This window comes from Alternaria ethzedia, assembly GCF_023757985.1.
Source record: "Alternaria ethzedia strain BMP 0044 chromosome Unknown scaffold_41, whole genome shotgun sequence".
Classification (NCBI taxonomy): domain Eukaryota; kingdom Fungi; phylum Ascomycota; class Dothideomycetes; order Pleosporales; family Pleosporaceae; genus Alternaria; species Alternaria ethzedia.
The window spans coordinates 138,830-166,480 of record NW_026056234.1 but is presented as its reverse complement, the minus strand read 5'-3'; the positions used below and the strand labels follow the sequence as shown (position 1 = coordinate 166,480).

At 54.3% G+C, this 27,651-nt stretch overlaps 9 protein-coding genes across 9 annotated transcripts; 4 read left to right on the top strand and 5 right to left on the bottom strand.

The window, feature by feature from the left end:
- Positions 1 to 1,158: 1,158 nt before the first annotated feature.
- J4E87_009992 (uncharacterized protein) lies at positions 1,159 to 2,346 on the bottom strand (the record flags this gene model as incomplete). Its single annotated transcript, XM_049381566.1, has 1 exon — positions 1,159 to 2,346. One exon carries the CDS (start codon positions 2,344 to 2,346, stop codon positions 1,159 to 1,161), a length of 1,188 nt encoding a protein of 395 aa, XP_049228714.1.
- Positions 2,347 to 3,192: 846 nt separating this feature from the next.
- Positions 3,193 to 3,960, top strand: J4E87_009991 (uncharacterized protein; the record flags this gene model as incomplete). Its single annotated transcript, XM_049381565.1, has 4 exons — positions 3,193 to 3,244; positions 3,291 to 3,309; positions 3,366 to 3,437; positions 3,513 to 3,960. 4 exons carry the CDS (start codon positions 3,193 to 3,195, stop codon positions 3,958 to 3,960), a joined length of 591 nt encoding a protein of 196 aa, XP_049228713.1.
- A 463-nt stretch (positions 3,961 to 4,423) lies between these two features.
- Positions 4,424 to 5,947, bottom strand: J4E87_009990 (uncharacterized protein; the record flags this gene model as incomplete). The annotated part of the gene is made up of 2 exons (XM_049381564.1): positions 4,424 to 5,758; positions 5,807 to 5,947. The coding sequence occupies 2 exons, from the start codon at positions 5,945 to 5,947 to the stop codon at positions 4,424 to 4,426; spliced, it is 1,476 nt and encodes a 491-aa protein (XP_049228712.1).
- A 1,026-nt stretch (positions 5,948 to 6,973) lies between these two features.
- On the top strand, positions 6,974 to 8,198 carry MRI1 (S-methyl-5-thioribose-1-phosphate isomerase; the record flags this gene model as incomplete). The annotated part of the gene is made up of 2 exons (XM_049381563.1): positions 6,974 to 7,488; positions 7,535 to 8,198. 2 exons carry the CDS (start codon positions 6,974 to 6,976, stop codon positions 8,196 to 8,198), a joined length of 1,179 nt encoding a protein of 392 aa, XP_049228711.1.
- A 248-nt stretch (positions 8,199 to 8,446) lies between these two features.
- J4E87_009988 (uncharacterized protein) lies at positions 8,447 to 8,731 on the bottom strand (the record flags this gene model as incomplete). The annotated part of the gene is made up of 2 exons (XM_049381562.1): positions 8,447 to 8,623; positions 8,672 to 8,731. The coding sequence occupies 2 exons, from the start codon at positions 8,729 to 8,731 to the stop codon at positions 8,447 to 8,449; spliced, it is 237 nt and encodes a 78-aa protein (XP_049228710.1).
- A 258-nt stretch (positions 8,732 to 8,989) lies between these two features.
- On the top strand, positions 8,990 to 13,405 carry J4E87_009987 (uncharacterized protein; the record flags this gene model as incomplete). The annotated part of the gene is made up of 4 exons (XM_049381561.1): positions 8,990 to 9,618; positions 9,665 to 11,656; positions 11,707 to 12,279; positions 12,328 to 13,405. The coding sequence occupies 4 exons, from the start codon at positions 8,990 to 8,992 to the stop codon at positions 13,403 to 13,405; spliced, it is 4,272 nt and encodes a 1,423-aa protein (XP_049228709.1).
- A 2,059-nt stretch (positions 13,406 to 15,464) lies between these two features.
- On the bottom strand, positions 15,465 to 16,699 carry J4E87_009986 (uncharacterized protein; the record flags this gene model as incomplete). Its single annotated transcript, XM_049381560.1, has 3 exons — positions 15,465 to 16,116; positions 16,246 to 16,633; positions 16,684 to 16,699. 3 exons carry the CDS (start codon positions 16,697 to 16,699, stop codon positions 15,465 to 15,467), a joined length of 1,056 nt encoding a protein of 351 aa, XP_049228708.1.
- Positions 16,700 to 20,916: 4,217 nt separating this feature from the next.
- J4E87_009985 (uncharacterized protein) lies at positions 20,917 to 21,551 on the bottom strand (the record flags this gene model as incomplete). The annotated part of the gene is made up of 2 exons (XM_049381559.1): positions 20,917 to 21,433; positions 21,547 to 21,551. 2 exons carry the CDS (start codon positions 21,549 to 21,551, stop codon positions 20,917 to 20,919), a joined length of 522 nt encoding a protein of 173 aa, XP_049228707.1.
- A 4,367-nt stretch (positions 21,552 to 25,918) lies between these two features.
- J4E87_009984 (uncharacterized protein) lies at positions 25,919 to 27,603 on the top strand (the record flags this gene model as incomplete). The annotated part of the gene is made up of 3 exons (XM_049381558.1): positions 25,919 to 26,064; positions 26,115 to 27,457; positions 27,506 to 27,603. The coding sequence occupies 3 exons, from the start codon at positions 25,919 to 25,921 to the stop codon at positions 27,601 to 27,603; spliced, it is 1,587 nt and encodes a 528-aa protein (XP_049228706.1).
- Positions 27,604 to 27,651: the final 48 nt, after the last annotated feature.

The following is a 27,651-nucleotide window of genomic DNA, read 5'->3' as shown; positions in this document are numbered from 1 at the left end:
CTTCGCAACAAAACTGGCTTTCAACATCGTCAAAGCCCTTTGCTTGTCTTGTCCCTCATCCACGCCGACCTAGGGAAAAACTGAACAGCCTAGAGCCTACGTTGACTTTAGGTCACCTCCTTTGCAAGGTTTTGGGTCAATGCAGTCTGCAGACCTGTTCAGTTTTTCCCTTGTATGAGGTGCATCTGTGATCTAAGGTGATGCTACCCGTACTACCCGTGCATCCACATAGCTAAACGGAATACGCATTAGCAAAGCACACGATGTACACACCGGGACGTCATTTCGCATGTTGTACTCCACAAACTCCGCACGATAGCCCCAGCGCCAGCGCTACCCAGGACCGCCAGTACCGTATCACACAGCACACGCCGCTTCCTTCCTTGCTCCTCACCACAGTCACCACACTGAACCAGCACGTCGTCCGTTTTCTTGCTTAATAGTACTTCATTATAGGGTCTAATATGCAAAATCTACATCTACAATAGTAGAGACCACTCTCTCTTCGCTCAAAACGCGATGGCCATGCCATGGCTAAACGGCTAGAGACTGATGCATGCTCCCCTTCGCAGATTCTTTGAACGCCTGTCTAACTCCAGTAATAACGGAGGAGCTTCACTACTCTACATTCGTAACAAGAGAAACCATGATAATAAAAAAGAGAACATAGTAAAAGACGGCAGATGGGGTAGACTCGGCGAAGAAATCCCCCGACAGTACCACAAGAATCGGATGGCAATGCAGAAGAACGAAAAAAGAAAAGCCAAAACCGGCATAATGTTGGTATCACAAGCTTGCGGCCGTGAACCCCAAAAGCAAGAAAACGGGAAAAACGTGCACGCGCGAAAATGGGGCATGCATGAGCAAAGAGATGCTCAACAAGACACCACTCTTTTCTCGCTTCTTCCTTCCTCTCTCTCTCTTTCTCTGACTTTCGACAACAACCTCGAGAACGCGTTCTTGCCTTCGTGTTACTCGCACAACTCATACCCGGTAGTAATCTTCAATTATGGATATCGTGCTCGCAGACACGGCTCTAGCGCTCGCCACCACACCCGGCTTATACGAGAAACGATAACCGGACGACGGACTGCTTTTCAGCGAACAACTTCCCGCGCTCACGATAGGTTGCTTTGAGGGCTGCTGTTCGAGATCCACCTAGAATCGTTCTCTGGATCCGTTGCCGTGGTTTTCAAAGAGGTCGTCTAGGTATCCACTCGGCGTGCGGCCACCAGGGACAGTTGTGCCGCCCGGTACATTGAGCGATAATTGGCTGACGGTGTTGTTGTCCTGGCCGTAGACGGGGCTTCTTGTGGTGCCGGGTTGGTGGCCGAGGGTTGCGACGCTGTTGCGGTTGTAGTTGGAAAGGCCGTCTCGTGATGGTGGTGCGCGGGCGTAGCCTCCGCGAGATGGAGGGAGTGATGGCGACTCTGGTGGCGACATGCCGGATCTCGCGCTGAAACGGTTCCCTGGTGTGGAGAGGGAGAGGGCAGAAAGATTGTTGGGGTTCTGGCTGCCAATGTGCATTTGTGGTGATCCGGCGGCGGGTGCTGCGTTGCCAGAGGCGTAGTATCCCGCGGGCAGGTAGGTGGAGGATCGGTTGCCTGCTACGTGGACCGAATCTCGCATACCGGCGGCGCCACCTGCGGTTGGGGAGAAGAAGAGAGACGATTGCGATTGCTGTGCTGTGTTGGCAGCCGCGCCCTTGAAGGCCTTGTTTGACTTGCCAATGGGGGCGGCGTTCAGGTGATCCAGGGACATGGTCGAGCTTGCTCCTACTACATTGTACATCCCCCGCTTCTTGCCAGGCACTGCTGACATGGCCTTGATATCAGCGAGATTTTGGGCCATGGCCGCCCGCTTCACGGAACGATGCAACGACCACGCAACGAGACCGCGCCACGCCAGCACTGCCGCACCGAAGAAGGCGAGGATAGCACCAACACATATGAAGACGGTTCCATCGGGGAGATCGGACTTCTGCATAAAGGCAGCGCCGGCTGTGTCCGGGACCTTGATATCTGGGATACCGATACCAGCCAGTGTCGGTGCGCCTACGAGGTTGAAGACACTCGTAGACCCTGTCTGGGCGGCCGCGCTGGTGGGCGCATCAGCAGTGGTTGCCGCCTCGGTGGTTTCCGTGGTGGCGGCTTGTGATGTGGCAGCAGTCTCGTCAGCGTTCGTTGTCGCTGCTTGTGTTGTCTCGGCGGCGGAGGTCTCGGCTGTGTTCGTCGCCGCGTCGCCTCCTGGCGCGACGGTGTTGAGTTCGGGTGCGTTCTCGATCTGGGCGAGGACTGTGGGTGCGACTACGAGCAGCAGCCCCACGAAGCCGACGGAAGGCCGCATCGTGGTTGTGGTGTCTAGGTGTGTGCGGAGGTAGGGTTGCCGTTGGGCAGTCTTCGAAAGGGCTCAGGAGACCCGGTGTTCAAGGCTCGTGTACTCCAACAGACGTGTTTCAGGAATGGTTTGGTGAAAGAAAAGCAGTGAAACGACGAGGGGAGACAGTCGCTGGGGATATCGATAGGACAGAGAAGCGCCGAAACGAGTGACGGGGAACGAGAGGAAATGCTGATGGTGGAGTGCAAGACGGATACGGGGTCAGGGTAACAAGGGGCGGAGTCGAGGACCCGCTGGGCAAATACGCGCAGTCTGAGCGCCCCGTTCGCGTGATGTGTGGGTGGCCGCAGACTAGCGATGGGGATTTATCGAAAATCGAAAAGTGTAGTAATGGAAATTGGTGCTTTCTTCGCGGTGATCGAGTCGTCCGCGTGTCAGGCTTCTTCAGAGCAGCCGACTGTTGACGTCTGCACCTCGTTGCTGGCTCAGGGATGCAGGAAAAACACGGCCTGTATGCAGGGCCAGCGTTGACAGATCCTCCTACCAGGAACGCTGCTGCTATTCTGGGACCTGCGTCTGGTGACCCTCGTGTTTACATAGGGCTTAGCGTAGCCGTCGTTCCTCCAATCGGTGCTTTGGCCATGAATTTGAATGTCTTGGCATCGAAAAGTTGCCCGCGTTATCGATAGCAAAAGTGGTATGCGAACATTCACCACCACGACACGCCCAACCACGAACCCGCGCAAGCTATCGCTACGAACAAACTAGATCGCCCGCCGCGCAGAAATCTTCAGAGGGCCTTCATATATCGACGGAGCTCGCGCACAAACGGAAAAATCCTAGCACTCAGCAGATATGGGAGTCCAGAAGAAAACGCGCAAGTTTGCGCAAACCAAGAGGATAGTCGGTATGGTCAGCATATGCTCTGGATGAGCTTCTACTAACGTCTGTAGGCCAACGAGATGCACGACTGTATGCGACAACGCGCCCTACTACCATTCGCTCCAGAAGCACTAACACCACACCAGCAAGAAGAACCAAATGGCCGGCGAGCTAGAAGCAAAGAAGAAAGAGGAAGAAAACAAGGCAAAGCGAGAAATGTAAGCTCCAGACAAAACCGCCAACGCGCTCCGCCCAGCCCCACCATCCTCTCTCCAACTAACCCCCCCATCCAGCCCCCAAGTCTCCTCCGCCCTCTTCTTCCAAGCCAACACCGCCCTCGGCCCCCCCTACTCCGTCCTCGTCGACACAAACTTCCTCTCGCACACCGTGCACGCCAAGCTCGAGCTCGACAAAGCGCTCATGGACCTCCTCTACGCCAAAGCCACACCTATCATCACAACCTGCGTCATGGCCGAGCTCGAGAAACTCGGTCCAAAATACCGCATCGCATTACGAATCGCCCGCGACGAGCGCTGGCAGCGGCTCAAGTGCGAGCACAAGGGCACGTATGCGGACGACTGTATTGTGGATCGCGTGCAGAAGCATAGGATTTACCTTGTGGCGACGAATGATAGGGATCTTAAGAGGAGGATTCGCAAGATTCCTGGTGTGCCGATTGTGAGTGTGGCGAAGGGGAAGTATGTTATTGAGAGGTTGCCGGATGTGCCTGATAGTCATTAGATGGGGAGGGTGGTGGGGATGGGAGGAGGGCAATGGGTTATTTGCATAGCGAACGGCGTTTGGGAGATGCTAGTAGGTAGTTTTATCTAGAGAAGCATTCGGGAGTCATAGTCACAAAAGGTATACATTAGCCCAGGTATGTTGTGCATGATTCAGAGGTTACTGTTGCAGACATGGATGGCACGTGTTAAAACACATATTGTTGGGCGAAGTTTGGCATGAGTATCGGGGATTCATGATGTAGTAATTATCGACAGTCTATATGAGTTCAGATACAGCGTCCCGCATGGCATCCGCCGACCGGACCCTTCTCATCTACCCATCATCTCAACATCTATAGGTCAGACGCCTACCAATGCAAACAACCAACTCGCTCCACAATGCCGAACGCTCCACAAGAAGAAGGGGAAGAAGAGAAAGGATAAGTAAGAGGTATGGAGAAAGGCGTCATGAGAAGATGCTCCTAGTACACAGAGCAGCTAGTCTGAGCCCTCGTAAGAGCCTGCGTAAACATAGTCTGCATAGCCATGTAATGGAAGATGATACCTCCCAGCACAGCCACATGCCAGATGTTGTGCGAGCAGCCCACGTAATCGAAAAGGCCGGGGAAGAAGCGTTCAGGTGTCTTGCTCGCGTACAGTAACGCACCGGTAACGTATACAAGTAGACTCTTAGTGATGGGCGCGTAGAAGTACTGCGCCCACTCAAGGCCACGGGTGTAGGCGAGCTGGCCAAAAGGCAAGAAGCCGGTCAGGGCGAGAGAGCAGTAGAAGAGGACGCGGAACCAGGCCATGTCGGCTCGGTTAAAGGTTGGGTGCCAAGGTAGGATCACGCCACCGATGCCGAGCAGTGCTGTTATGCACATGTAGGACCAGCGCGAGACGGGCTCGCAGTAGAAGGCGGCGTATTCGGTCGTCATGATGGATGCGGCGACGAGGAGAGAAATGCCCGTGTAGTCTACGCAGGCGAAGCGCTCGAGCAGCGTTTGGTGCGAGATGCTGTTCATGGTGTGCCAGATGGTCGAGCAGGCCAGACACTTGCATGCCGCAAAGAAGAAGACTGCTGCTATGAAGATATCGGCTTTGGTCGACATGCTGAAGTTGGTGCTCGAAGGATAGAAGTAAAAGGCAATGGCGAGCACCATGATGAATCCGAGAAGGTGTGTCCAGATATTAATCAGCTCGTTGTGAAGGCCGAAGATGGATCGGACGCAAGCCCACTTTCCTTCTTGGAAGCGGTAGCCTTTGAGGATGTGTGGGTTGACTCGCCATGGCTCGGGCAGGTCGTCGTAGCGTATCAGGCCGTGTGCCTTTGCTCGCTCTAGGGCTTGTTGCACAGCGTGCTCAACTCGGAGTTCGATCGTTTCACGCGCGCGTCGTGCCTTGTCGAGACCGCCGTCTACCACGCCCTTTGCAATTTCAATTCCCTCGTCCATCTTTCTCCGACCTTCCTCATAGACTTCTTGCGCATAGGAGCCGATGGATCCGTCTCTTATAGCATATGCGCGCGTCTCAAACTCGGTCAGGTAGTTGTCCATGAGCACTATTCCTTCCAGGACTTTCTCCCCGAATGTCTCCTTCCGTTCCATTGCATCTTTGTATCGTCCCTCCAAGGTCTCGACGAAGACAGAAGCCTGCCGCCGTCCGGCCTCGATTGCGCCGTCGGACATTTTCGAGCAGGATTCGCGGACGGCGAGCAGTGTGTTGTATGCGTATTCAACTCCGGCATCGTATTTGAGGTGGCCATAGTCTTCCAGAAAGTCCATGCGGCAGTTAAGTTCGACGAGAAAGTTACGAAGCTGCCGTTGTTAGCAGACTGTTGAGCGCATGTGCGCTGTATAACTTACCAAGACCTGGAAGTTCTCTGCTTCCTGCATGCAGGGGCGTGTGTGCCATGAGTGTCGTCTTTGGCGTTGCGCAGGTCGCTGGGAAGCCATTGTGCCGTAGCCTCGGTACGAGGGCTGTATGGGCTCTTCCTGGGAGGCCATGACTGCGGTGCTTACCCCAACGCTCGAGTTGGAGCGCGGCATGAGGGGCATCGTTATATAACTGGCGCAAAGCTGCGCGGGGTTGTTCGAGGCGTGGCGATTTCTCTCGTCTGACCTTCCAATCGATTTCGGGCCCAAACTACGAGGGTCCAGTAAGGCACGGCGAGGTAAGGCGAGGTAGGATGCGGCGATTGGCTGGTCTGCGCATGTGCACAGTAATGTTCTCTGGCTGGGTGGCTTGCGCTGCGTGTGGTGTTGGGGAAGATAAATAGTGAGGATGTGGGTCTTTTTCTCCGCCTATCGGGAAGAACTAGAGACGGGCGTGGTTACCGAAAACGTCTTGGTTGGACAACACAGTTCTTATGCGACGAACAACTAGGGATATCTAGAGGGTGAGCGGAAGCGGAGGTGCGGAGGAGCAATTGGGCGCAGAGGGCCGTAGGTATATGCGTGAAGTCCGAGTGTTGGCGTCGTCATGGGACAACCGCGGTCAATTCACTGCCGGTTCCTTGCAGCTGACGGACCCTTTTTTTGCGGCTCTCGTAGGGCTGCAATGCGGTACTTTCGAGTGAAGATGAAAGGCTTCCTTGCAGAATTCATGTGCGCCTCCTTTAATACAGACCGTTACTCGATGCATGTGGATTATCAATACCGGCCAGCTCATGTTGGTCCGGCTAGAACAGCGAGGCCGTGGCCTATACCGGCAGGTGCGTTGCTTGGTGGCTGGAGCTAGCCTTGGCACCGAGCCACACGTGGCTAAATTTCGTCATTGCGTGCCGTCATGCCGAAGCGTCGAGAGTTAGGGATCGTGGAGTAGCAGCGATGCATCGATGCCAGGCGGTGGGCCGTGTATGTTTTGTCCGGGTATGTCGTGTAACCTAGATGAGGCCGCACGCATGCCTGGGTTCAGCGGCTCCCACGTGTTAGCGTCAGGGCCCGCGATGGGGCTGTTGACACCCAACGCTCACCATCCAGAAATTTTCTGCCACGCATTCAAGTGACACACCATTCTACGAATCCTTCAAAATGGTACTCCAGGCGATTAAATACTCACGCGGCCAGCTCGAGATTCTGGACCAGTTGAAATTACCGCATGCTGAAGAATATGACCACATCTACTCCAGCACTGATGCATGGCACGCCATCAAGGAGATGCGGACGCGAGGTGCACCAGCCATCGCCATAGTCGCTGCCCTCGCCCTCGCAGTCGAACTCACCAACATGAAGCTCTCATCGGTAGCTGAGGAGGTCGAGATCTTCATTACAGAAAAGCTGGACTACCTTGTGACCAGCCGACCAACTGCCGTCAACCTTGCAGATGCAGCAGGCAAACTTCGAAAGATTACAAAGGAAGCTGCTGCAACTGAGGAAGCGAGTGGAGAAGCCGTGAGAGATGCGTACGTGGCTGCTGCGGAGAAGATGCTGGTTGACGATGTGAGCGATAACGAGAGTATCGGCAAGCATGGCGCAGAGTGGATAGTCAAGAACACGGAAGCAGGAAAGAAGGGACCTGTGAGCATGATGACGCACTGCAACACAGGGTTTGTACCATTCTGCATCATCAACATCCATCGGCTAATCCTACAGGTCTCTCGCAACTGCTGGATATGGCACAGCGCTTGGTGTAATCCGCTCACTACACGGCAACGGATCTTTGAAGCACGCTTTCTGTTCTGAGACACGACCATACAACCAGGGCTCTAGGCTGACTGCGTTCGAATTGGTTCACGACAAGATACCAGCAACTCTCATCACTGACTCCATGGCGGCAGCGCTACTCCGACTTCGCGGTGAGAGCGAGAACATCGCGGGTATTGTGGTTGGAGCCGACCGTGTGGCTGCGAACGGTGACACCGCCAACAAAATTGGAACTTATTCATTGGCCATTCTTGCAAAGCATCATGGTGTCAAGTTCCTTGTTGCAGCACCAAGAACTACTATCGACCTGAAGACCAAATCGGGGGCCGACATTGTCATCGAAGAACGCCCCGGACAGGAAGTGACACTTGTCAAGGGACCTAGACATGATGGCGTTACATTGGATCTGGGTGTTGTCGAAACTATCAGCATAGCGGCGAATGGTATCGGGGTGTGGAACCCAGCCTTCGATGTAACACCTGCAGAGCTCATTGATGGCATCATCACCGAGGTAGGCGTGGTTGAGAAGGACAGTAATGGTGTATTCCATTTGGATGAGGTCTTCAAGGCGCAGGGGTCTGAAGTAAAACCTTCGACTGTCGGTGGCTTATAGACAAGTGTTTAGGACATTTGGAAGCGCAGAACGTCCTCCATCAATCCATCGTTGGAACTGTCCCTTCTGCTAAGAGCACATTATGTATGCTTATGTCCTGCCTCGCCACCCACGACCAAATTGCTCGTTAAACTCGTGTCCGTCGGTCATGATGCCCGTACGTTATGTGGCGTGTTTCTCATCTTTTCAGAAAGTATGTCCGCGCGTATGTCGTATACATGATATAGCAGGCGCATGCTGGGTAGACATTATGACGAGCCTTTTTCTTCGCTTGAAGGCTTCTCGTCCTCTTCCGGAGTGTTTTTCAGTTCCTGCTCAGCCTTCTCAGCCTGGGCCAAAAGCGCCTCGATCTGCTTTTCGATCGAATCGAGGTGGTTCTCCAAGGCGGCGGCAGTCTGTTCGCCTCGCTGCAGGTCCTTGAACGCCTACCAGAGCTGTTAACACTTAGAACAGAGGGACTTCCGCCAACTTACCTGGGCGAGTTCGGCCTGTGACTGCGGGCCAGCGCCTGTTCCGTTCTGGGCATTCGACATTGTGGAGATGGTGCAGGAAGTCGTGAATGGCGGGCGCCCGTTGCCGAGGAGGCAAGCGCGTCCTCGAAGATGACGACTGACGGACCTTAGCGCGAACCTACCCATGGATCTCCAGGGCTGCGAGCTGCACAGACTCGCAACCAACCCCATTCCACCTTTCACCATTCCCGCTCGCGCGCACTCCTTAGACCTTTCTAATTCTCCCACCGCATGCGCGCATCTCTCCTTTTCTAATCGACCCGCGCCACCTCGCCCACCATGTTCTCTGGGTCCAACTCGTACTTAGGGGGTGGGAACAGTGCCCGACCGGGGCAGCCTCAGTATGGGCAGCAGCAGCAACAGCAGCCCTTCCAGCAGCCCGGCGGCTTCCAGGGCGGACTGGCACCTCAGCCGACGGGCTTCGGAGGAGGGCCAATGCAACCAATGCAACAACAGTTTACTGGCTTCCCGGGCCAGCCGCAGGGCTTCGGACAGCAGCCGCAACCGCAGCAACCGCAGTACACGGGCTTCCCAGGGCAGCAGAGCCAGCAATTCCAGCAGCAGCAGCAGGCTCCCCAGCAAATGCCCTTCCAGACTGGCGCGCCGCCGCCGCAGCAGCAGCAGCAACCGCCTGCCCAACCGCAGCGGCCGCAGCCCACGGGTATGACATCGGCGCAGATGGCTGATTCATTCCGCGGCAACTCTGCGTCTTCCGTGCCACCGCCTGTCCCGGCCAAGAGCAGCAAGATCCCGAGCATAAGGCTTTCCTTCATCACGGCGCAAGACCAGGCCAAGTTCGAGCAACTATTCAAGTCGGCCGTGGGAGACTCCCAGGCTCTGTCTGGCGACCAGGCGCGGGATCTCCTGATGCGCTCCAAGCTATCTGGGGACGCGCTTTCGCACATCTGGTTTGTTGCACGAATCGCATACGTGGCCCCATTCTAACAGATGCAGGACCCTTGCGGACACGACCAAGTCTGGCCAGCTCCTCTTCCCCGAATTCGCCCTCGCCATGTACTTGTGCAATCTCAAGCTGACCGGAAAGGATCTGCCCAACTCCCTTCCCGAGCGAGTCAAGAATGAGGTCTCTAGCATGGTGGACATCATTTCATTCGGAGTCGTGGACGAATCGTCGAACCGCCAAACGCCGGCCACCAACGCCCCCAAGTTCAACGAGCCTCCTACAATTCAGCAGCCGCAGCCACAACCTTCAAACAGCCAGTTGCTGGGCTCTTTAGCCCCACAGCCGACTGGATTCGGACAGCAACCAACAGGCATGCAACCACAGCCTACCGGTTTTGGTCAGCAGCCTACGGGTATGCAGCCACAGCCCACTGGCTTCGGGCAGGCTCCAGGCGGTTACAACGGACCACGTCCGCCGATGCCTCCTATGCCCACTGGATTCGGCTCAAATCTCGCACCCAACCAGACCGGCATGGCTCCTCTCAATGCTCAGCCGACGGGCATGCCTGGTCAATGGGGCCTAGCAAACACCCCCACCACCGGGCTACCAAACATCGAGGCTTTGGCGCAACGAATGATGCCCCAGACGGGCCGAGAGGGCGGCAACCATACGACTGCTGGTTTGACCGGCAACGCGACCATTCCGTGGGCTATTACAAAGGGAGAGAAGAAGCTGTACGATGACACCTTCAAGGCCTGGGACGGCATGACCAAGGGTTACATTAGCGGAGCTCAAGCTCTTGAGATCTTTGGACAAAGTGGATTGCCCAAGCCAGATTTGGAGCACATATGGACACTTGCCGACTCTGCTGACAGGGGTCGTCTTGATTTGGACCAATTCGCCGTTGCTATGCATTTGATCTACCGCAAGCTCAACGGCTATCCCATTCCAGCCCGTCTCCCCCCGGAGTTGGTTCCCCCTTCTACGCGCAACATCAATGACTCTATTGGCGCGATGAAAAACTTGCTGCGTGGAGATGCCGAGGACAGGAAGAACTCTGGTGCTTTCCTCCAGCCCCAGCGCACTGGTGTCAGCTACCTGAAGTCCCACTCGTTCCGTGCTGGTAGCCCACAAGCTGGCGGCCGAAAGGATGCTACGGTATTCCGTAACAATGACGATAACGTAGGCTACAAGTCGAGCGCCAGACATCGCCTTGGAGGTGGTGGTCGCTCGCCTTCACCAGCGCAGCCGGCTTCACCATCCTCTGAGCGATCTGACGAAATGTCCCTTGACCAGCTCAGGAAGTCTGTCAAAGAGAAGCAAATCTTGTTGGATGCCATGGACACACAAGACGAGAACGCCGCTGACGAGGATGATGCGCTCGATCGTCGAGATCGCCGAGAGGCTGAAGATCTCTATCGCCGCATTCGCAGGGTGCAAGAAGACATTGATGCTCACCCTAAAGCTTCACTGAGATCGTCTGACTCGGATGCGGAGCGCCGTGCCCTGAAGCGCCAACTCCAGACCTTGACTGATCGCCTGCCCGAACTTGCTTCTAACGTGCGCCGAACTGAGCGTGAAATCGCAGACGCCCAGCTCGAACTCTTCAGACTCAGAGACGCCAAGGCGCATCCCGGATCCGCATCCACCATCGTGGGCACTGGACCTGGCGGTGCCGTGACTGAATCTGATCGATTGAAAGCCCGCGCCAAGGCTATGATGCAAGCACGCTCTGCTGCCTTGACAGGTAGGCCTGCACCTGCCAGTGACGACACTGGCGCAGCAACCGAGCGCTTAGAAAAGGAAACTTCGCGCATCCGAGCAGAAAGAGAGAACAATGAGCGCATGATCCGCGACGTCGAAGACAGCGTGAACGAATACACGAGGGGCCTGGAGTCGAGCCTGAAAGAAGGAGGACACGACAACACAAGTGAACACGAACGTCGTAGATGGGAGGAAGCTCTGGGTGTTGAAGATGACGTTAAGGACTTCATCTTTGATCTACAGCGCAGCAGTCGCGCTTCGCGTATCCGCAAAGACGAGTAAGTGTCATGTGACAATTATCAGCAGGCATCGAACTAATTTCGTACAGTTCATCTCGCGACAACTATAGGTCTAGATCAGCTGCTCGTGTAGAGGACAACCGACCATCGTCATCACGCTATGAGAGTCCTGCTGGTCGTGTCGAGCCTCCTCCTCGCGCATCAACGACTACGCCCGCCGGTGGCTCGTACTCGGCATACAAGACTCCAGAGGAACGTGCGGCCTTTATCAAACAGCAGGCTGAGCAGCGAATGGCTGAGCGTTTGGCTGCCTTGGGCATTAAAGCTCCAGTAAAGGCTGGCGAGACACCCCAACAGCGTGCCGACCGTGAGAAGAAGGAACGTGAAGAGAAGCTACGCCAGGCCGAAGAGGAGGATGCGCGTCGCGAGGAAGAGCGTCAAAGACGTCTCAACGACGAATCTGCAGCACCGCCCGCTCCATCCAAGAGCAGTGGTAAGAAGCCAGCGCCCCCACCGCCAGCTTCGCGCAAGAACAAGAACGAGATTGCGCAGCACGACGTTCAGCAAGCAGAAGCAGAGTCGAAGAAGGCAGACAACGACATGGCTGAGAAGGCTATCCGCGAACAGCAGGAGGCCCAAGAAGCCGAGACGAAGCGCATGGAGTACGTATACCTCAATATATATTTTGAAATTGCGCTAACAAACACCAGGGATGAGGAACGCAGACAAGAGGACGAATTGGCCAAGGAGCGGGAGTCCGCTTCAGCCAGACTTCGCGCCCTGGAAGAGCAAGTCCAGCAGGGCAAACTCAAGAAGGCCGAAGAGAAGAAGCGCAGAGCGGCTGCTTCGAAGGACGCCAAGGAGAAGGAGTCCCGACTGGCTGCCCAACGTGCGGAGATTGAAGCTGCTCGTGAACGCGAACGTCAATTGCAGATGCAGCTTGAGGCGCTCGACGATGACGAGTCGTCGGATGATGATGGCCCGCAAAACATCACTCCTCAAGACACCACTCCTACCGCCAGCCAGGAGTTGCCGCGTGACGCTGCACCTCCTCAAGCGCCACCAATGCCCCAGATCTCGCACAACACACCACCATCATCCATTGCCAGTCCGCCTACGTCTTCGGTGACTAGTCCTCACCCTGGCATGGGCGACACCGAAACCAAGAACCCGTTCTTGAAGAAGATGGCCATGTCCAACCAGGAGAACAGCACCGTCTCCACACCTCCGCCCCCACCTAGCAACACGAGCGAGGTTTCCACGAACCCTTTCCACCGTCTGACACAAGAAAATGCCAACAAGGCTGCCATGCCTACGTTCAATGAGCCCGCCGCACCTTCAGCGCGCAGGTTGGGAAGGCAAGACGACGATGACTGGTCCGTCGTTGACTCAGATGACGATTCGTCCGACGACGACGAAGCGCCTACCCAAGGCGGAGCCAAGCAGCTGGCCTCCATGTTGTTCGGTACCATGGCGCCACCGCGCCCTCTCTCCTCCATGGACAACAAGAGCCCACGTGCCGAGAGCCCAGCTGTGACATCGCCTCCAGCAGGCATCCCCCCACCTCCACCGATGCCCTCGAACGGTGCACCTCCGCCCCCACCTGGCCCGCCGCCACCTCCGGCTGGTGGAGCACCACCGCCACCCCCAATGCCTAGCATGAAGGCTCCAGGTGGAGCACCAAACCGTGGAGCTTTACTTGGCGAGATCACTGCGGGTAAGGGATTGAGGAAGGTGGAGACCAAGGACAGGAGCACAGCTTCTACTGCTGGTAGGGTTTTGGGTTGATTCGGTAATTCATAGACTTGTAGTATAATCGCGTTTTGTGTACAATTTGAAGTCGAAGTTGGTTTTACGTTGCTAATACATTACATGACGTCCGTGTCGTGATCTCGTACTTTCTGTCGTTCTACACATGTACTAGATAGCACTTACTAGATACAATGCGCCGGATAAAGATATACGCCATCACCACTTACCCCTCCCGAGGTCTCCAACAACATCATATCTCAACCTCTAAACTTCGTAACCACACATCGATTGAACCTACACCTATTTTGTTACAATTCAACGCCCATAAAGCTGATCGCCACCAAGCAAGCCACCTTTCAAATCAAGCTGGCAGGCCCAGATTCCCGGAAAAGACAATCTACAACCGCCATGACGAAGCCCTCCCTCCCATCCAAAATGTGGGCCGCACAAGTCATCTCCTTCAACAAACCCTACAAGGTCCACGAAATACCCGTTCCATCAGACCTCGCACCGCACGACCTCCTCGTCAAAGTCGCCGTCGCCTCCCTCTGCCACACAGACTTCATGGTCTCTTCAGGCGCAATGGGCACACCACTTCCCTGCACCGGCTCCCACGAGGGCGCAGGCACCGTCGTAGCAACCGGCACGTCTGTAACGCAGTTCGCAGTCGGTGACCGCGTGATGGCTGGTATTCTGTACGACGCCTGCGGTACATGCGCTGAGTGTACAGGAGGACCACACGCATCTCCATCTCCTCAGTACTGCCAGAACACTGGTGGTTTCCTTGGTATAACGACCCATGGATTCTTCGCTCAGTACGCGAAGATCGATGCGCGCCAAACGGCCAAGGTACCGAGTAAAGTTTCTTTTCTTACTGTGGCACCGCTGGCTTGTGCGGGCGTGACTGTTTATCGCGGGATTGTCTTAGCGGCTGTGCGCAAAGGGGGGTGGATTGCCATCGTAGGCAGTGGAGGCGGTTTGGGCCATCTCGGAGTGAAGTTTGCAAAAGCGTTGGGATTGAATGTCGTTGGGATTGATGCGAGGGATGAGGGGCTGGAACTTACACGGTTGTGCGGTGCGGATGTTACTATTGATGCGAGGACGGGGCTGGAAGAGGTTGTAAAGACCGTGCGTGCTTGCACAGGGGATGAGGGCGTCGAAGCTACCCTGAACGTTAGCGATGCGAAGGAGGCGGCTGCATTGGCTTGTGCGGTTACGAAGATGCATGGGACGATGGTTCAGCTTGCGCAGCCGGATGGTGTGGTTATTCCGTTCCATGAACTTATCTTGAGGGATATTAGGGTTAGGGGGTCGGCGGTTGCGAACCTCGAGGAGGCAAGACGTATGTTGGAGTTGGTTGCTGAGCATGGGATTACGGTGGAGACGTGTGCGTTCCAAGGGCTGGCTGGGATTGCGGAGTTGGTGGAGTTGGCGCATGGCGGGACAATGAAGGGGAAGGGTGTAATCATTTTGGATCAGGAGCAGATTGAGAGGGAGGGCAATGTTAGAGCCGCGCTGTAGAGATGTATCAGTTCTTCATAGCAGGGTACGACTGAGAGGGCAAGATGAAAGCGTGCCTACTGGTGGATAAAGATACGGCACTCAAGGGCGCCACATTGTTAAGTCAGTCAGACTCAGACTCAAATGTACATACATTCTGACATCCCTGGGAACAAAGACTTGGGCTTCTCCCTCTTGAACCTCACCGTCACCTAGCTTCGTTCCCAAGTTTATAACATCATTTCCCTTCTCTCCAGAGTGACTATCTTCCACCCAACTTTCTTCTTGCAATATGTAAGCTTGCTGATTTAGATGTAGACCGCACGATATGCAGCCACGTCTTGATCCCAGATGCCAGCCAGATGGAGTGAGGAGGCTACGAATATGTGCACTACATTGCCGTAAGAAAGCCATCGAGATGCCAGCTCTCTGGACGGACATGTCTCTCTGTAGAAGGCGCCAGGAGACTAGAGCCCCCAGAGATGATTAGCAGATGAGAACAAGGGATCGACTGAAAATGTTATCAGAGTGGAATTAAGCATTACACTCCTACCACCCCTCCCAACCCCCACCCCATCCCCCCTCCACCACCAACCTACTCCTTCTTCTCAAACAAATAATGACTGACCCCCCACGTATCACCCCCATCCCACCTAAACAACTCCGAACAAGCCAGATAGAAAACCTGCCACCTATTCCACCACGTCAACGCCCCCTCCTCGCCATACGTCTCCACAAGCCCCTTCCAAATACTCTCTTTATTGCTCAACATGGTCGTCAACCAATCCTCACACGTCTTGCTATAATGCATACCGCTAACCCACCACTGTTTCTTAATCTTGAGGTCGTCCTGGAAGAAGAGGAGAAGGTCGGCGGAGGGCATGGTACCTCCCGTAAAGAAATGCTCCGTCATCCATCCGCCTTCGAAATCATACGGTGTGTCTTTGTGCGCGAAGATGTGCACGAAGAGTTTGCCGCCTGGTTTCAAGGCCCGGCTTACTTTGGCCATCAGCAAAGAATAGTTCTTCATGTGCTCGAAGAGCTCGATGGAGAGGACGCGGTCGTAGACTTCGGGGTCGAATTCATGGTCTACCACGTCGCCGGTTACGACAGTGAGGTTCTTGAAGCCTTTAGCGGCGGCGACGGAGTCGATGTGCTGTTTCTGTGTGCGCGAGTTGGAGAAACCGGTTATGCGGCTGTTGGGGAAGATTTCGGCGAGGTAGAGGGAGAGGGAGCCCCAGCCGCAACTGTGGATGGGGATGTTAGTGGGGCACGTGATATCTCGTGTTCGTAATATGCCGTCTTCGAGATCTAGTGCGGAAATGATCGAAATTATGAAGGAGAGGATGAAAAGAACGAAAAGGACGAGAACTCACCCCAGATCCAAAACCGTCATCCCATCCTTCAACCCCGCCCTCTGCACATACGTCTCCATCATCCTCACCTCCGCCTCCCCCAACGTCTCCCCACCTTTCTCATACAAACACGCAGAGTACTTCATCCGCGGGCCCAGCATACCCTTCAGCACACTCGTTCCGACTTCATAGTGCTGCTCATTCGCTGTCTTGGTCTCAATGGCAATGGGTCGTTCGCGGAGTAGCTCAACGTATTTCATCTTGGACTCATAGCTCGCCTGGAGGGATGTGTTGGCGATAGAGGTGAGGCGGTCGGCGAGTTGGCGCCGGATACCGACGCGAATGACCGGGTGGGGGAGGTATCCATTGTCGATGAGGGGGTTGATGATGTCGTCCGAGTTGACGAGGTCTGGGGTGTTAGTTTGGGGTGGTGGGATTGTGGTGGTAGGGGAGCTGTACTTGAGATGTAGTTCATGGTGGGCAGCTGAAAATCACAAGAAAGGCAGCTGGGCCGTAAGGGTAGGGGAAGCTTCTCTGCTATGGAAACGAAGCGATTGTCTTCGAGTTCTCCAGGGCTGTGTTTTGAAGCTACGTATCGCGGCTTCCACGGCTTCCAGCCCATGCCGTTCGCGCTTTCAGAAGGTGTCTCGTAGTGCGCTCAATGCGGTTTAGTTTAGGCGTGTGATGACGTATACGATATCACCAGATAGTGTGCAGAGTCAGCACCTTCAACACAACAACGGCCAGCGAGAATCACAAAACGCCCGTTGTGCTTTGCTTCTATGCGAGTGAGAACGCCGAATGCGTAGTATCAAAGTAGCCAATCAGGAGATGCGCTCGCCGCGACGGGAGATCAGCGCGCTAAACGGCTGCGGGTGATGCATGCCACGCTATTCGACGCCTTTCATGGTCTCACGTGGGTGCAAGCATGGTTCGATGGGCTCGGTGACGTGGTTGGTGAGCTACTGTTGTTTTGACATAGAGGCGGACGTTGGCATGGCTCCTGATCACATGACACAACTACGTTCCGACCAGACATCAGGAAGACAGATATCAAGGCGCAACTTCCTGTAACAATCTATCAACATGGTCATATCCCAAAACGCGCGAGATGCGACTAGAAGTGGGATTGTTTATCTGCGCCCATATCTCATTACATTCCCATCTCAACCCAGCTCGCGAAGAAGCCCCGCCGACCTCCTTCTGCATGGTCTCGCTGGCAACATCGCATCCCCTCACTTCTGCGTCGTAACCAGTGCATCCATATTGACCGCGCTCACAACCCCGCTCCCTTGTCTCTTCTCCAACGCACCAGATCCGCATCCAAAAACTCCGGCTGTTCATTCAATTCAGCAGCTTTCCCGTCTAGTCCTGCCTTGTTATGGAGCCATCTCTTATATAGTACAAATCCAATGGCGACTAATAGTAATATTGCTGCAACAACTGCAGCTGATCCTATGCCTGCTTTGGCGCCTGTACTGAGGCCTGGTTTCGAGGGGCTAGTAGGTGCTGCGGAGGTTATTGTAGGTCGTGATGACGTCGCGGAGAAGAGTTGGGTTTGATCTAGAGGTGATGCTGTTCCTTGTGTGGAGTCTGATTGCGGTGATACTGTCGTTTGTCTTGGTCTTTCTGTTGCCGGACCCACTGTTGCTGTTGGTGTAAAACCGATATCGAATTTCGAGGCCAGTGTAGACGCGTAGTCGGAATCGAAGTGAACAAGATCTGACTCTTGCCAGTAGACTAACATCGGTTGCATGATGACCGTGCCGCTGGAGATGATGGAGGGTTTCTCGGGTATTTCTTGCCCAGCGGCATTCGTTGGCAAGGTCGCGTCTGCCACGGTATACGCGGTGATGGGCGTATCTATGGCTGATACACACTCTGTTGCGTCAGATGCCGTTGCCATGTAATCACTATCGAGGGTGTTAGCAAGAGCAATCCCAGTCAAGGCCAGGCCAGGTGTATATCCGAGGTAATCGCCTCGACAGCCAAAAGATCACACGTACTCTCTACAACAAGCAGCTCCCCATGCCCTTAATCCGCCCAACGTCCAATCCGGCGTTCGGAACTCGACTATCTGCTTTATCTGATAGCCCCTAACACATGAGCCCGGGCTATGCGTCATGGTGGTATCGGGTTGACAGTAGAGGGGAATGAAGTTGTGGACACGGCTGGGTTGACCCGGGTCCTGAAACTTCGTGCCTTCGGTACATGTCGGTTTGAAAGTGAAGGGAGTGGTGAGCGGCGGGACAGTACTGAATGTGTTTACTAGCGGATATTGGTCTCCTGATACTGTATAGATGGCAAGAGAAGCATCATCGATGTTTGATGACATGATAGCAACTCTGTGGACAACAGTTCCCGGATGGACGTAGAAACATTGTAATAAGCCCACGTCAAGTATTTGCCAGGGCTGGATACATTGCTCATAACGGGTCGGTGGCGACGTTCCAAATGCGTAAAAGAGCGCGCCGCTACCCTATGCGTGGTGGCTCGATGAGCCGCATCTGATTTGTGAAGGGAGCTGTGCCACATGTGTGCAGGATTGAGGGCGTTGAGGGACGTGCCACGTCTTTGTCCAGGAACTGTACGTTCGATATTGCTGGGCTCTAATAGGTCGACGGCGATTGGCAAAGGGCGGGAAAGCACACAGGGATCTACTCCATGCGGCATTGGCCAATGTTACGGGATACGGTATCGCTTGCGTGCCTGAAAAGCGCAATCCTGGCTGTGCACTACGATTTTAGCAAGCAATACATCGAGAGTAGATACGTGTTGCGTACGCGTTGCAGAGAGAATGTCCACCATCATTATACAAGCTTCCTCCACCCATGCATGTCAACCCAGGATAAACCTGAAGACCCTGGGAAGCCTATATCAACGTTAGGTCACACAATCTGCATCATTCCATCATGATGTAGTCTGCAGGCCTATTGAGCCTTTTCCTGTACGGGGTGCACATGGACTCAGCACCAATCTTTCATCCTCTTTCTTCTAAGCATCTCTAACACAATCGGCCTATAGCAAATCGTAAATCCGAAGGCTTCCCAGTAGAGGGAGCGTACCTCATCCATTCTGTCGGCTAAGCCCTCTGCTTTTGCACCCACTCTGGCTGCTCATTTTGTTTAGCGAACTTTTTATCTAGGGCGCGTTGCTTCTGGACTTTTTTCCTGTACATTACAAATCCAGCAATACCCATCAGTATTACCGCGATGGCAATTCCTAAGCCTATGCCAGCCTTAGCGCGAGCGTTGAGCTCAAAATCGGAATTATCGGCCTTTTCTTTGGAGTTTGGTGCCACCGATGACGACGACGATGTTAATGTTCCCGAGGTGAATTGGGTTCGAGCTGACGGTGCTGCCGTGTCTTTCGTAACGGCCATTGTTGCAGTCGACGTAAGAGATGAATCAGATGACGTGCTTCCTGCAGTAACAGTTGCGGGTTCTGCGCTCGTGCCGATGGCAAACCTCTCTTCCAACGTCGCCGCGTACTCGGGATCGAATTTGGATAAGTCGGACTCCATCCAGTAGATAAGCATATTGTAATCCTCCATTCGCCCCCGGCTGAGTACGGTAGTGGTGGTTCTATACTCACGGCCAGTTCCAGCCCAAGGGTCCAATGCGGTGATGGGTGTGGTGAAGGATGAAAAGCAATGGAAGAAACTCTCGATGGTTTCTGTATTCGTCCAACCACTGCCGTCGGTATTAGTAAAAGTGCGCTTTGCTCAAGTCTTGACCTCCTTATGTGCAGTTGTGCGCCAGGTTTGTGATAAGACGTACCTTTTACAACAGGCGGCTCCCCAAGCGCGAAGTCCGCCTGTTGTCCACCCCGTTGTTCTATACTCAGCTACGTCAACTATATGGTAGTCACTGAGGACTGTACCCGGACTGTGCGTAAATGATCCGCCAGGTAAACAGTCCTCGTGGGCTGGTTCGTTCCTGACAGTCGTGTCACCCGAGGTAAGGATTGTCCATTGGTTGGTGCAATGAGATGGAGACGTGAAGGGAGTCGTGAGTGGTGGCCAAGTGACAATAGGGTTCGTAGGTGTCGTCGGAAAGAATCGCCCTGGTGATACCGTTTTGATCGTAAGGCGAGCAGTCTCAAGACCTGCCATGATGCACAGCTTACGGACGGGGTGATAATGGAGTTGATATGGAATCAAATCTGTTGTATCATGCTAGATTAGCAGCCTTTGTAGACAACCTCTTTTCAATCATAACGCGTCGGTGATGGCGATCTCTCTAACCGATACCGGTGTACCAACACGTCGCAAACCGCGTTTGTGGCCTTTGCATACAACGTGATCTGCGGGAGTAGCTGTGCCGTATACGCGCAGGGAACATGAGTGGTGGCAAGTGTCTGCCATTGGTCATTCTATTGTAATCACACCTGGCCGCATTACATTCCCGCAGCATCGAGGCTGATTCCGCCGCATATGGCAGCGGGTAGATGCGAGACAAAGAACTGCACTGTGCGGTCAAGGGAATCCCAGCTCAGATCACAAATAGATAATAGCGCTGCAATATGGGACTGGCAATGCAAGGAAAAGGAACCGTCAAGTGTAGAGTGTCGGATGGGCGCAGACCAACGAGAGCGCATCCCGTATCAGTTCAACCGGCCGAGTCCCAACTGCATTATCTCCATGTAGGGATATGGAGGTCTTCGGAACAAGTAGCCATCGGCCAGGTGAAGCTATGCAGCGCGTGTCTGCACGAGTTCAGGTTGTTCGTTTTGTCTAGCCAACGTTTGATCGAGTGCCCTCTGCTTTCGCACTCGTCTCCTGTACAGTACGAGTCCGACAACAACCGCTAGTATCACTGCGATGGCGACGCCGACGCCTATCCCTGCTTTTGCACCGATACTGAGATCTGATTGCGATGACCCTTCGCCTGCATCCGAACCTAGTTGCGCTGAAGAAGTGGCCGATGGGGGTTGACTCCGGTCTGGCGGCGACGCAGTTTCGGCGGTGACAGCTGCTGTGCCCGTCGGTGTGAAGTCTAGGCCAAGTTTCGAGGCTAGTTTCGTCGCATATTCGGGATCGAATAGCGAGAGATCGGTCTCTTGCCAGTAGACAACCATGGGGCTCATTCCCATGAGTCCTTCATCAAGGACTATTGTAGCGGTTCGATTGGCAGCAGGGATACTGGAAGGATAGGCATTGTTACCGTATGTCGCCGTGATGTAGGGAGTGCTGAAGCTGAAGCTGGCGCTACAGTAACTTGCTAACACCGAGCCTCCTGCAGTCATTCCGCTGTGATTATGGTCAGCTGGAGTAGCGCTGTGACAGCTTGATCTAGACCTACTCTCTACAACAAACAGCACCCCATGCGCGCTGACCCCCTAACGTCCACCCTGTAGTTCTATACTCGGTCAGGGCAACCATGTGGTAGTTACTGATACATGTGCCCGGACTATAAGTGGAATCGGTTTCGCCGTTGGGTTGACATGATGCCGGAATGGGGTAGTATATGTTCGTGGGGGTGATTGGGTTCAGAAGTGTCCACTGGTCGGTGCACGTCGACTCGAATGTGAATGAGGTCGGAAGTGGTGAATATGAATGTAAATAATCTGTCGTCGGAAAGACGTCTCCTTGTCGCAGTGTTTTGATTGTGAAACCGGCCTCGTCGAGGCCTGCCATGGTGACAAATGTGGAAGCAAGTGATGTAGGAAGAAGTCGGTAGTGATCGATGTGCCCTAAGATTGTATCGCAGCAGCGCAGCCGTACCATATGCAAGGATCGGGTTCTTCATTTCCAGCGCGTATATGTAATGCGTTAGTACTCCCTGCAAGGTGACTTAGGACCTGGTTCTTGATTCGGTGAGGCGACTGTGCGACATGTGCGGAGGAGGCAAAGTCTAGTGTGACTCGGGGAAAGATTGTTTTATTGGTTGCTGGGCGTTGCTTGGAGCTGTGCCGCATCTTGTCCCACAGCCGCAGGGATCCAGCATACCGGGACGCAAGGACGTATGGCTCGGGTTGTCTCCTTAATTTGTGTGGGAAGCTACCGTAAGACTGTCAACACTGCCAGCTATGCGGCGCGCGTCTGAACCAACTCAGGTTGTTCGTTTTGTAAAGCAGATTTGCTATCGAGATTCACCTTCCGAACGCGTCTCCTGTGAAGTAAGAAACCAGTGGCGCAAAGTAGAACCACTCCAAAGGCTACTCCAACGCCGATGCCTGCCTTAGCGCCGCTACTGAGACCGGTAGCTTCTCGAGAGTCGGTCTCGACGGTCGACGTGGCTGAGGTGAGTTGACTTCGACCTGGTGGCGACGCTGTTTCGGCTGTGCCATCGGCTGTGGCTATAGCTGTCGGAGTAAAGTCAAGATCAAATTTCGATGCGAGTATGGCCGCATAGTCAGGATCAAATTTCGGGAGATCTGATTCCTGCCAGTAGGCTTCCATGAGCGACATAGATACGGACCCACTATCGAGGACTGTGGCATTGTCTGTTTGGGTCACGTCCTGGCTTCTGGACTGTACCCATCCGACGGGGTACGCAGTCATAGGTGTGGAGAACGTTGACCAGCACCGGGCACCATCAGTCAATGTGTTGATGAAGCCACTAATCTCCGTGTCAGCACGAGACAACTGATAATGAAGAGACCCGTTGTGGCCGAGCATGTGCACCTACTTTTCACAACAAGCGACACCAAACACGCGACTACCCCCCGACGTCCAATCTGGTGTCCTCCATTCGATCATCGCCACGATATGGTAGTCGCCATAGCATGTACCGGGGCTGTGTATATTCGATGCACCAGGCAAACAGGCTGCAGGCACGATAGGTGTAAGATATTCACCAGAGCCGTAGCCTCGTAATGCCCAGCTGGTGGAACATGTAGATGGGAGAGTCCATGGAGTCGTAAGTGGGCCCCAAGGACTTGTCGTATCCCAACCGGTCGTCGGAAGGCCCTCGAGTTTGGTTGTCGATATCGTGTAGCGAACATCATCAATACCTGCCATGACAGCAATCTGTAGACGAGAGTAATGATATAGGAGCTGCAACGGACGTGAGGATTACGAGCCCTCGAGCGAGGAGTATCTGTCAAGGCTAGACACTTCAATCACAACGCGTCGGCAGCAGCAGGCTCTATATGTTAGATACTGACGTGCCGATAGACGGCATAACGGATTGATTTCCCCTGCATGATTCTTCAATCTGTGCCATCTGATTTGCGAAGGTGTCTGTGCCGTGTGTGCGCAGAGATCTGAGCTGTGAAGAGGCGTAAATCGTTGGCCAACAGGCCATGTTGGGAGCTGTGCCGCATCTTGGCTCTGGAACTGTGCGCTGAAATTTGCTGGGTCTCAGCAGGATGCGAGCAGGCAATGGCATGACGATGGGACGCGTGTAATTGTATAACCACCTACGACATGGTTGTTGTTCAGGTCGGAACGGTGATGGCAGGCAGCAGCTTACGCCGCACGTGCACCGCTACTAGTAGCCAATCAAGTGGTTTCCGGGGTCCTCTTAGCGCGCTTTTTCGGGCGCGAATGCGTTCCAACAACAAGAGCCGCTGAACGCTTTACGTGCTTGTTAAATCTTCTTCTCCTCCCGAGCAGCAAATTTTCTTTACAAAGCCGACCACTCCATACACCATGCATCTGCTAGATCTGCCATTGGAGCTTTTGCACGAAATCCTTGGCTGGGCGATTTTAGTGCGGGGAACGAAGCGCGGCCTTCGATTACGGCTTGTGAATAGTAGGCTTCCCTCTGACATCTTGTGCGCAGGTACCTCTGCTAACGAGCGGCTATAGAGATCTTCGACGCGGAAATTATGAGGGTACTTGCCCTATACAAGCTTCTGGATGCCGAATTCAGGCCTCTGTTACATCTTAGCGACAAGGCTGCACCTACGATGTTTATAGCTTATCTTGAGCGCCGGATATTGAACGAGCGATGTGACGGAGCTCCTGTTCTTCTCTGGATCCGCAGCGTTGCCAACCGTCTCAGCCAAGAGACTGACGATGAGCGAAACGAGCACGACTACATTCGTCAGCTATGCCCCCTTGTGTTGCGGGAATTCAAGCGCCTAGACGAACTATGGACAACAGACCTAGCTGAGCATTGGCGTGAAACCCACTTACCTGAGCACTGGCATGACGGGCGTTTATATGATAATGATCTGGACACCGATGTGTATATTGCTGCCCTGTACACACAGACACTCCCTATTCTCGCGAGATGGATTCTCCACGGAAACCAATTCAATAAGCCAAGTTTGCTCTTTGGATCGGCATGCTTCCACGCTGGTAGTTTCAGCAATCATGAGGTTCTTGCCGCTATGCTGGACTTGAGGCATCCCTATGACTTTCAGTATATGCGAATGCGCTTGCTCCAACAGGCCGCCAAGCATGGACGTGTAGAAACGACGCAGTTCTTGTGGAATTTCCAGGCTGTGGAACGTCCGTGGATGCTTGACAGAAAGACCAAGAGGCCTTCCTACTGGTGTCAGAACGAACGAGCGTTGGCTTCGCTGGACACACCAAGTTTGGAGATTTATGACTTCCTTGTCAAGAAACGAATAGAACACTGCGTTACCAGGACGTTTGGTGTTGAGGAATACACGGCATTCTTAGTGCGTAGCGCGAAGAATGGGTGGGTGGATATGACGGTGCGTTATCTTGCACTTGGTGCCCGTATTGACGGCTTCGGTTCGTCTAGTGAGTACGAGAAGCGACCCCTTCTAGGCGCTTGTAGGAACGGACATGAGGAGGTAGTTCGGGTGTTGCTAGAACATGGTGCGGATACATGTAAACCGGCGTTGGAGACAGCAGTACGGTATGGACAGTTTGCTGTTGTTTCTCTTCTTCTAGAGTACGATGCAGAGATAGGGAACGCTCTGACTGAAGCAGTTGGTAAAGGATATCGAAGGATTGTTGGTAGATTATTGGCGCGCGGTAGCTACAGCCAGAGGGAATTGGAAAGCCTGCAAAGTCGGGCGCTCGAGATTGAGGATGAGGCAACCTTTCGAGATCTGCTAGAGTATACTAGTGTTAGCGAAGCGGGTTAGACGGCATTTGGTTCTTCTTAGATTATGCTCATAGAAATTCGTGTAGTTGATGCAATCATGCCTGATCGGGGGATCCATCTTGATTCACGCAACGTCGTTGATGAGCGACGGATTTCCAGACTCATGTTCCCGATGTATGGACGTGGACATCTTCGGATCAATTCGCCGCTGACTAGAGATGGCTAGATAATACCGTGATTACTCAAGTGTCGCACAGGTGGTGCACAAGACATAGAGGACGAATAGCCGATGGGCCGAAGAGGAATGAGCTGTCAGGTATCAGAGGCACCAGAGGACGTGGTGTTGAGACGTGGGCTGCGAAGGGTGCGGACAAAGGCGCAGTAGCTGAATAGCGAGCGCACCATTGGCTACCGGGAGGACATGCGCATGCACCGATCCGTTCCGTTGAGGTGTGTGTGTGCATGTTCCTGGGTTGTGGAGTCGTGGTTCGCTGGCATGGCGTCAGCAGCGCCGGCGCCGATTGCGGGCGCGAACATGGACTTTCTGACTCAGGCCCCACTAAAAGACATTGAGAATTCCCTCACTCCGCTACTCCAGACTTCACACGACACAACACACGTCATTTACTGAAAATAACACGTCTTCCATATATCATCGATATATACCAACATCTAGGAAACTTTACCTCGCCAATTGCTTGGAGAAACCACAAAACACTACCATGTCTGCATACACAAACGGAACCACACACGAGTCGGAGCGGATAGCTCACACGGAAGAGAAGCACCTCCCTGGCGGCTGGGTTGTCCTCAAGTTCGGGGGCACGAGCGTGGGCAAGTTTGCGGAGAACATAGCGGGCATCGTCAAGTGCGACCCATCCCAACCCCCACCAGATGGAAGGCGCTGACAGTACACAGAGCTGGTCTTGCGACGAACCGCGCCGCCATTGTCTGCTCCGCACGCAGCAGCAACACCAAGCTCGAGGGAACCACCAACCGCCTCCTTCGTGCCGCCCGCGCTGCCGAGAAGCCCAACCACCGCGGTTATGACGAGATCGTCGAGGCCATCCGCACCGACCACATCCAGGCCGGCAAGGACATCCTGAGGAACCCGGACATCCTGGCGTCGTACACGGAGGAGGTCAATGCCGAGTGTGAGAGCCTCGTCAAGATCTTGGAATCCGCGCAGCACCTGGAGGAAGTCACGAACCGCGCCGAGGACAAGATCATCAGCAAGGGCGAGAAGCTGAGCTGCCGCTACATGGCCGCCATCCTGAACGATCGCGGCACCCCGGCCCAGTTTGTCGACCTCAGCGACATCGTCAGGCTCCACGCGCCTATCAAGGGCGGGCTCAACGACAAGTTCTACAAGGATCTGGCCGAGGACCTGGGCAAAGAGGTGGCAGCATGCGGCGACAAGGTGCCTGTTATTACCGGATACTTTGGCAACGTGCCCGGCGGACTGCTCAACTCCATTGGACGTGGATACACCGACCTCTGCGCTGCCTTAGTGGCCGTCGGTACCCAGGCCAAGGAACTCCAGGTCTGGAAGGAGGTGGACGGCATCTTCACGGCAGACCCCCGCAAGGTCCCTACGGCCGCCCTTCTCCCCACCGTCACGCCCTCGGAGGCTGCTGAGCTGACCTTTTACGGGTCCGAGGTCATCCACCCCTTCACTATGGAGCAGGTCATCCGCGCCCGCATCCCTATCCGTATCAAGAACGTGATGAACCCGCGCAATGCCGGTACCATTATCTTCCCGGATAACCTGAAGGACATCGACGGTCGTGCGCCCCTGAAAGACGGGAAGCTGTTCCGCACTCGTTCCGCGAGCCTCCTCACCCAGCTGGAAGGCCCCAAGCGCCCTACTGCGGTCACCATCAAGCACAACATCGTCGTGCTGAACGTGCACAGCAACAAGCGCACCCGAGCCCATGGTTTCTTAATGAACATCTTCAGCATCCTCGACCGATGGCACCTTTCTGTCGACCTCATCTCTTCTTCCGAGGTCCACGTGTCCATGGCTCTCCATTCCGAGTCTGCCCTTCTGAGTGGCGGGGGTGAGGATGAGTACAAGATCCAGAGCAAGGATCTCCAAGGTGCCGTCAACGACCTTGGCCAGCTCGGCACCATTGACATCGTGCCTGATATGGCCATTGTGAGCTTGGTCGGTAAGCAACTGAAGAACATGATTGGTATCTCTGGTAGATTCTTCAGCGTGTTGGGACAGAACAACATCAACATCGAGATGATTTCTCAGGGTACGTCTTTCTCTATCTCAATGCCGCTTCATTGCTAACATCTACCAGGAGCCAGCGAGATCAACATCTCCTGTGTCATTGAAGAGCGCGAGGCCGACCGCGCTCTCAATGTTGTACATACAAACCTTTTTACTTTCTTAGACTAGACGTCGCATTCGCATTAGCGGAGTTGGATACCACCTAGACAAAATTTA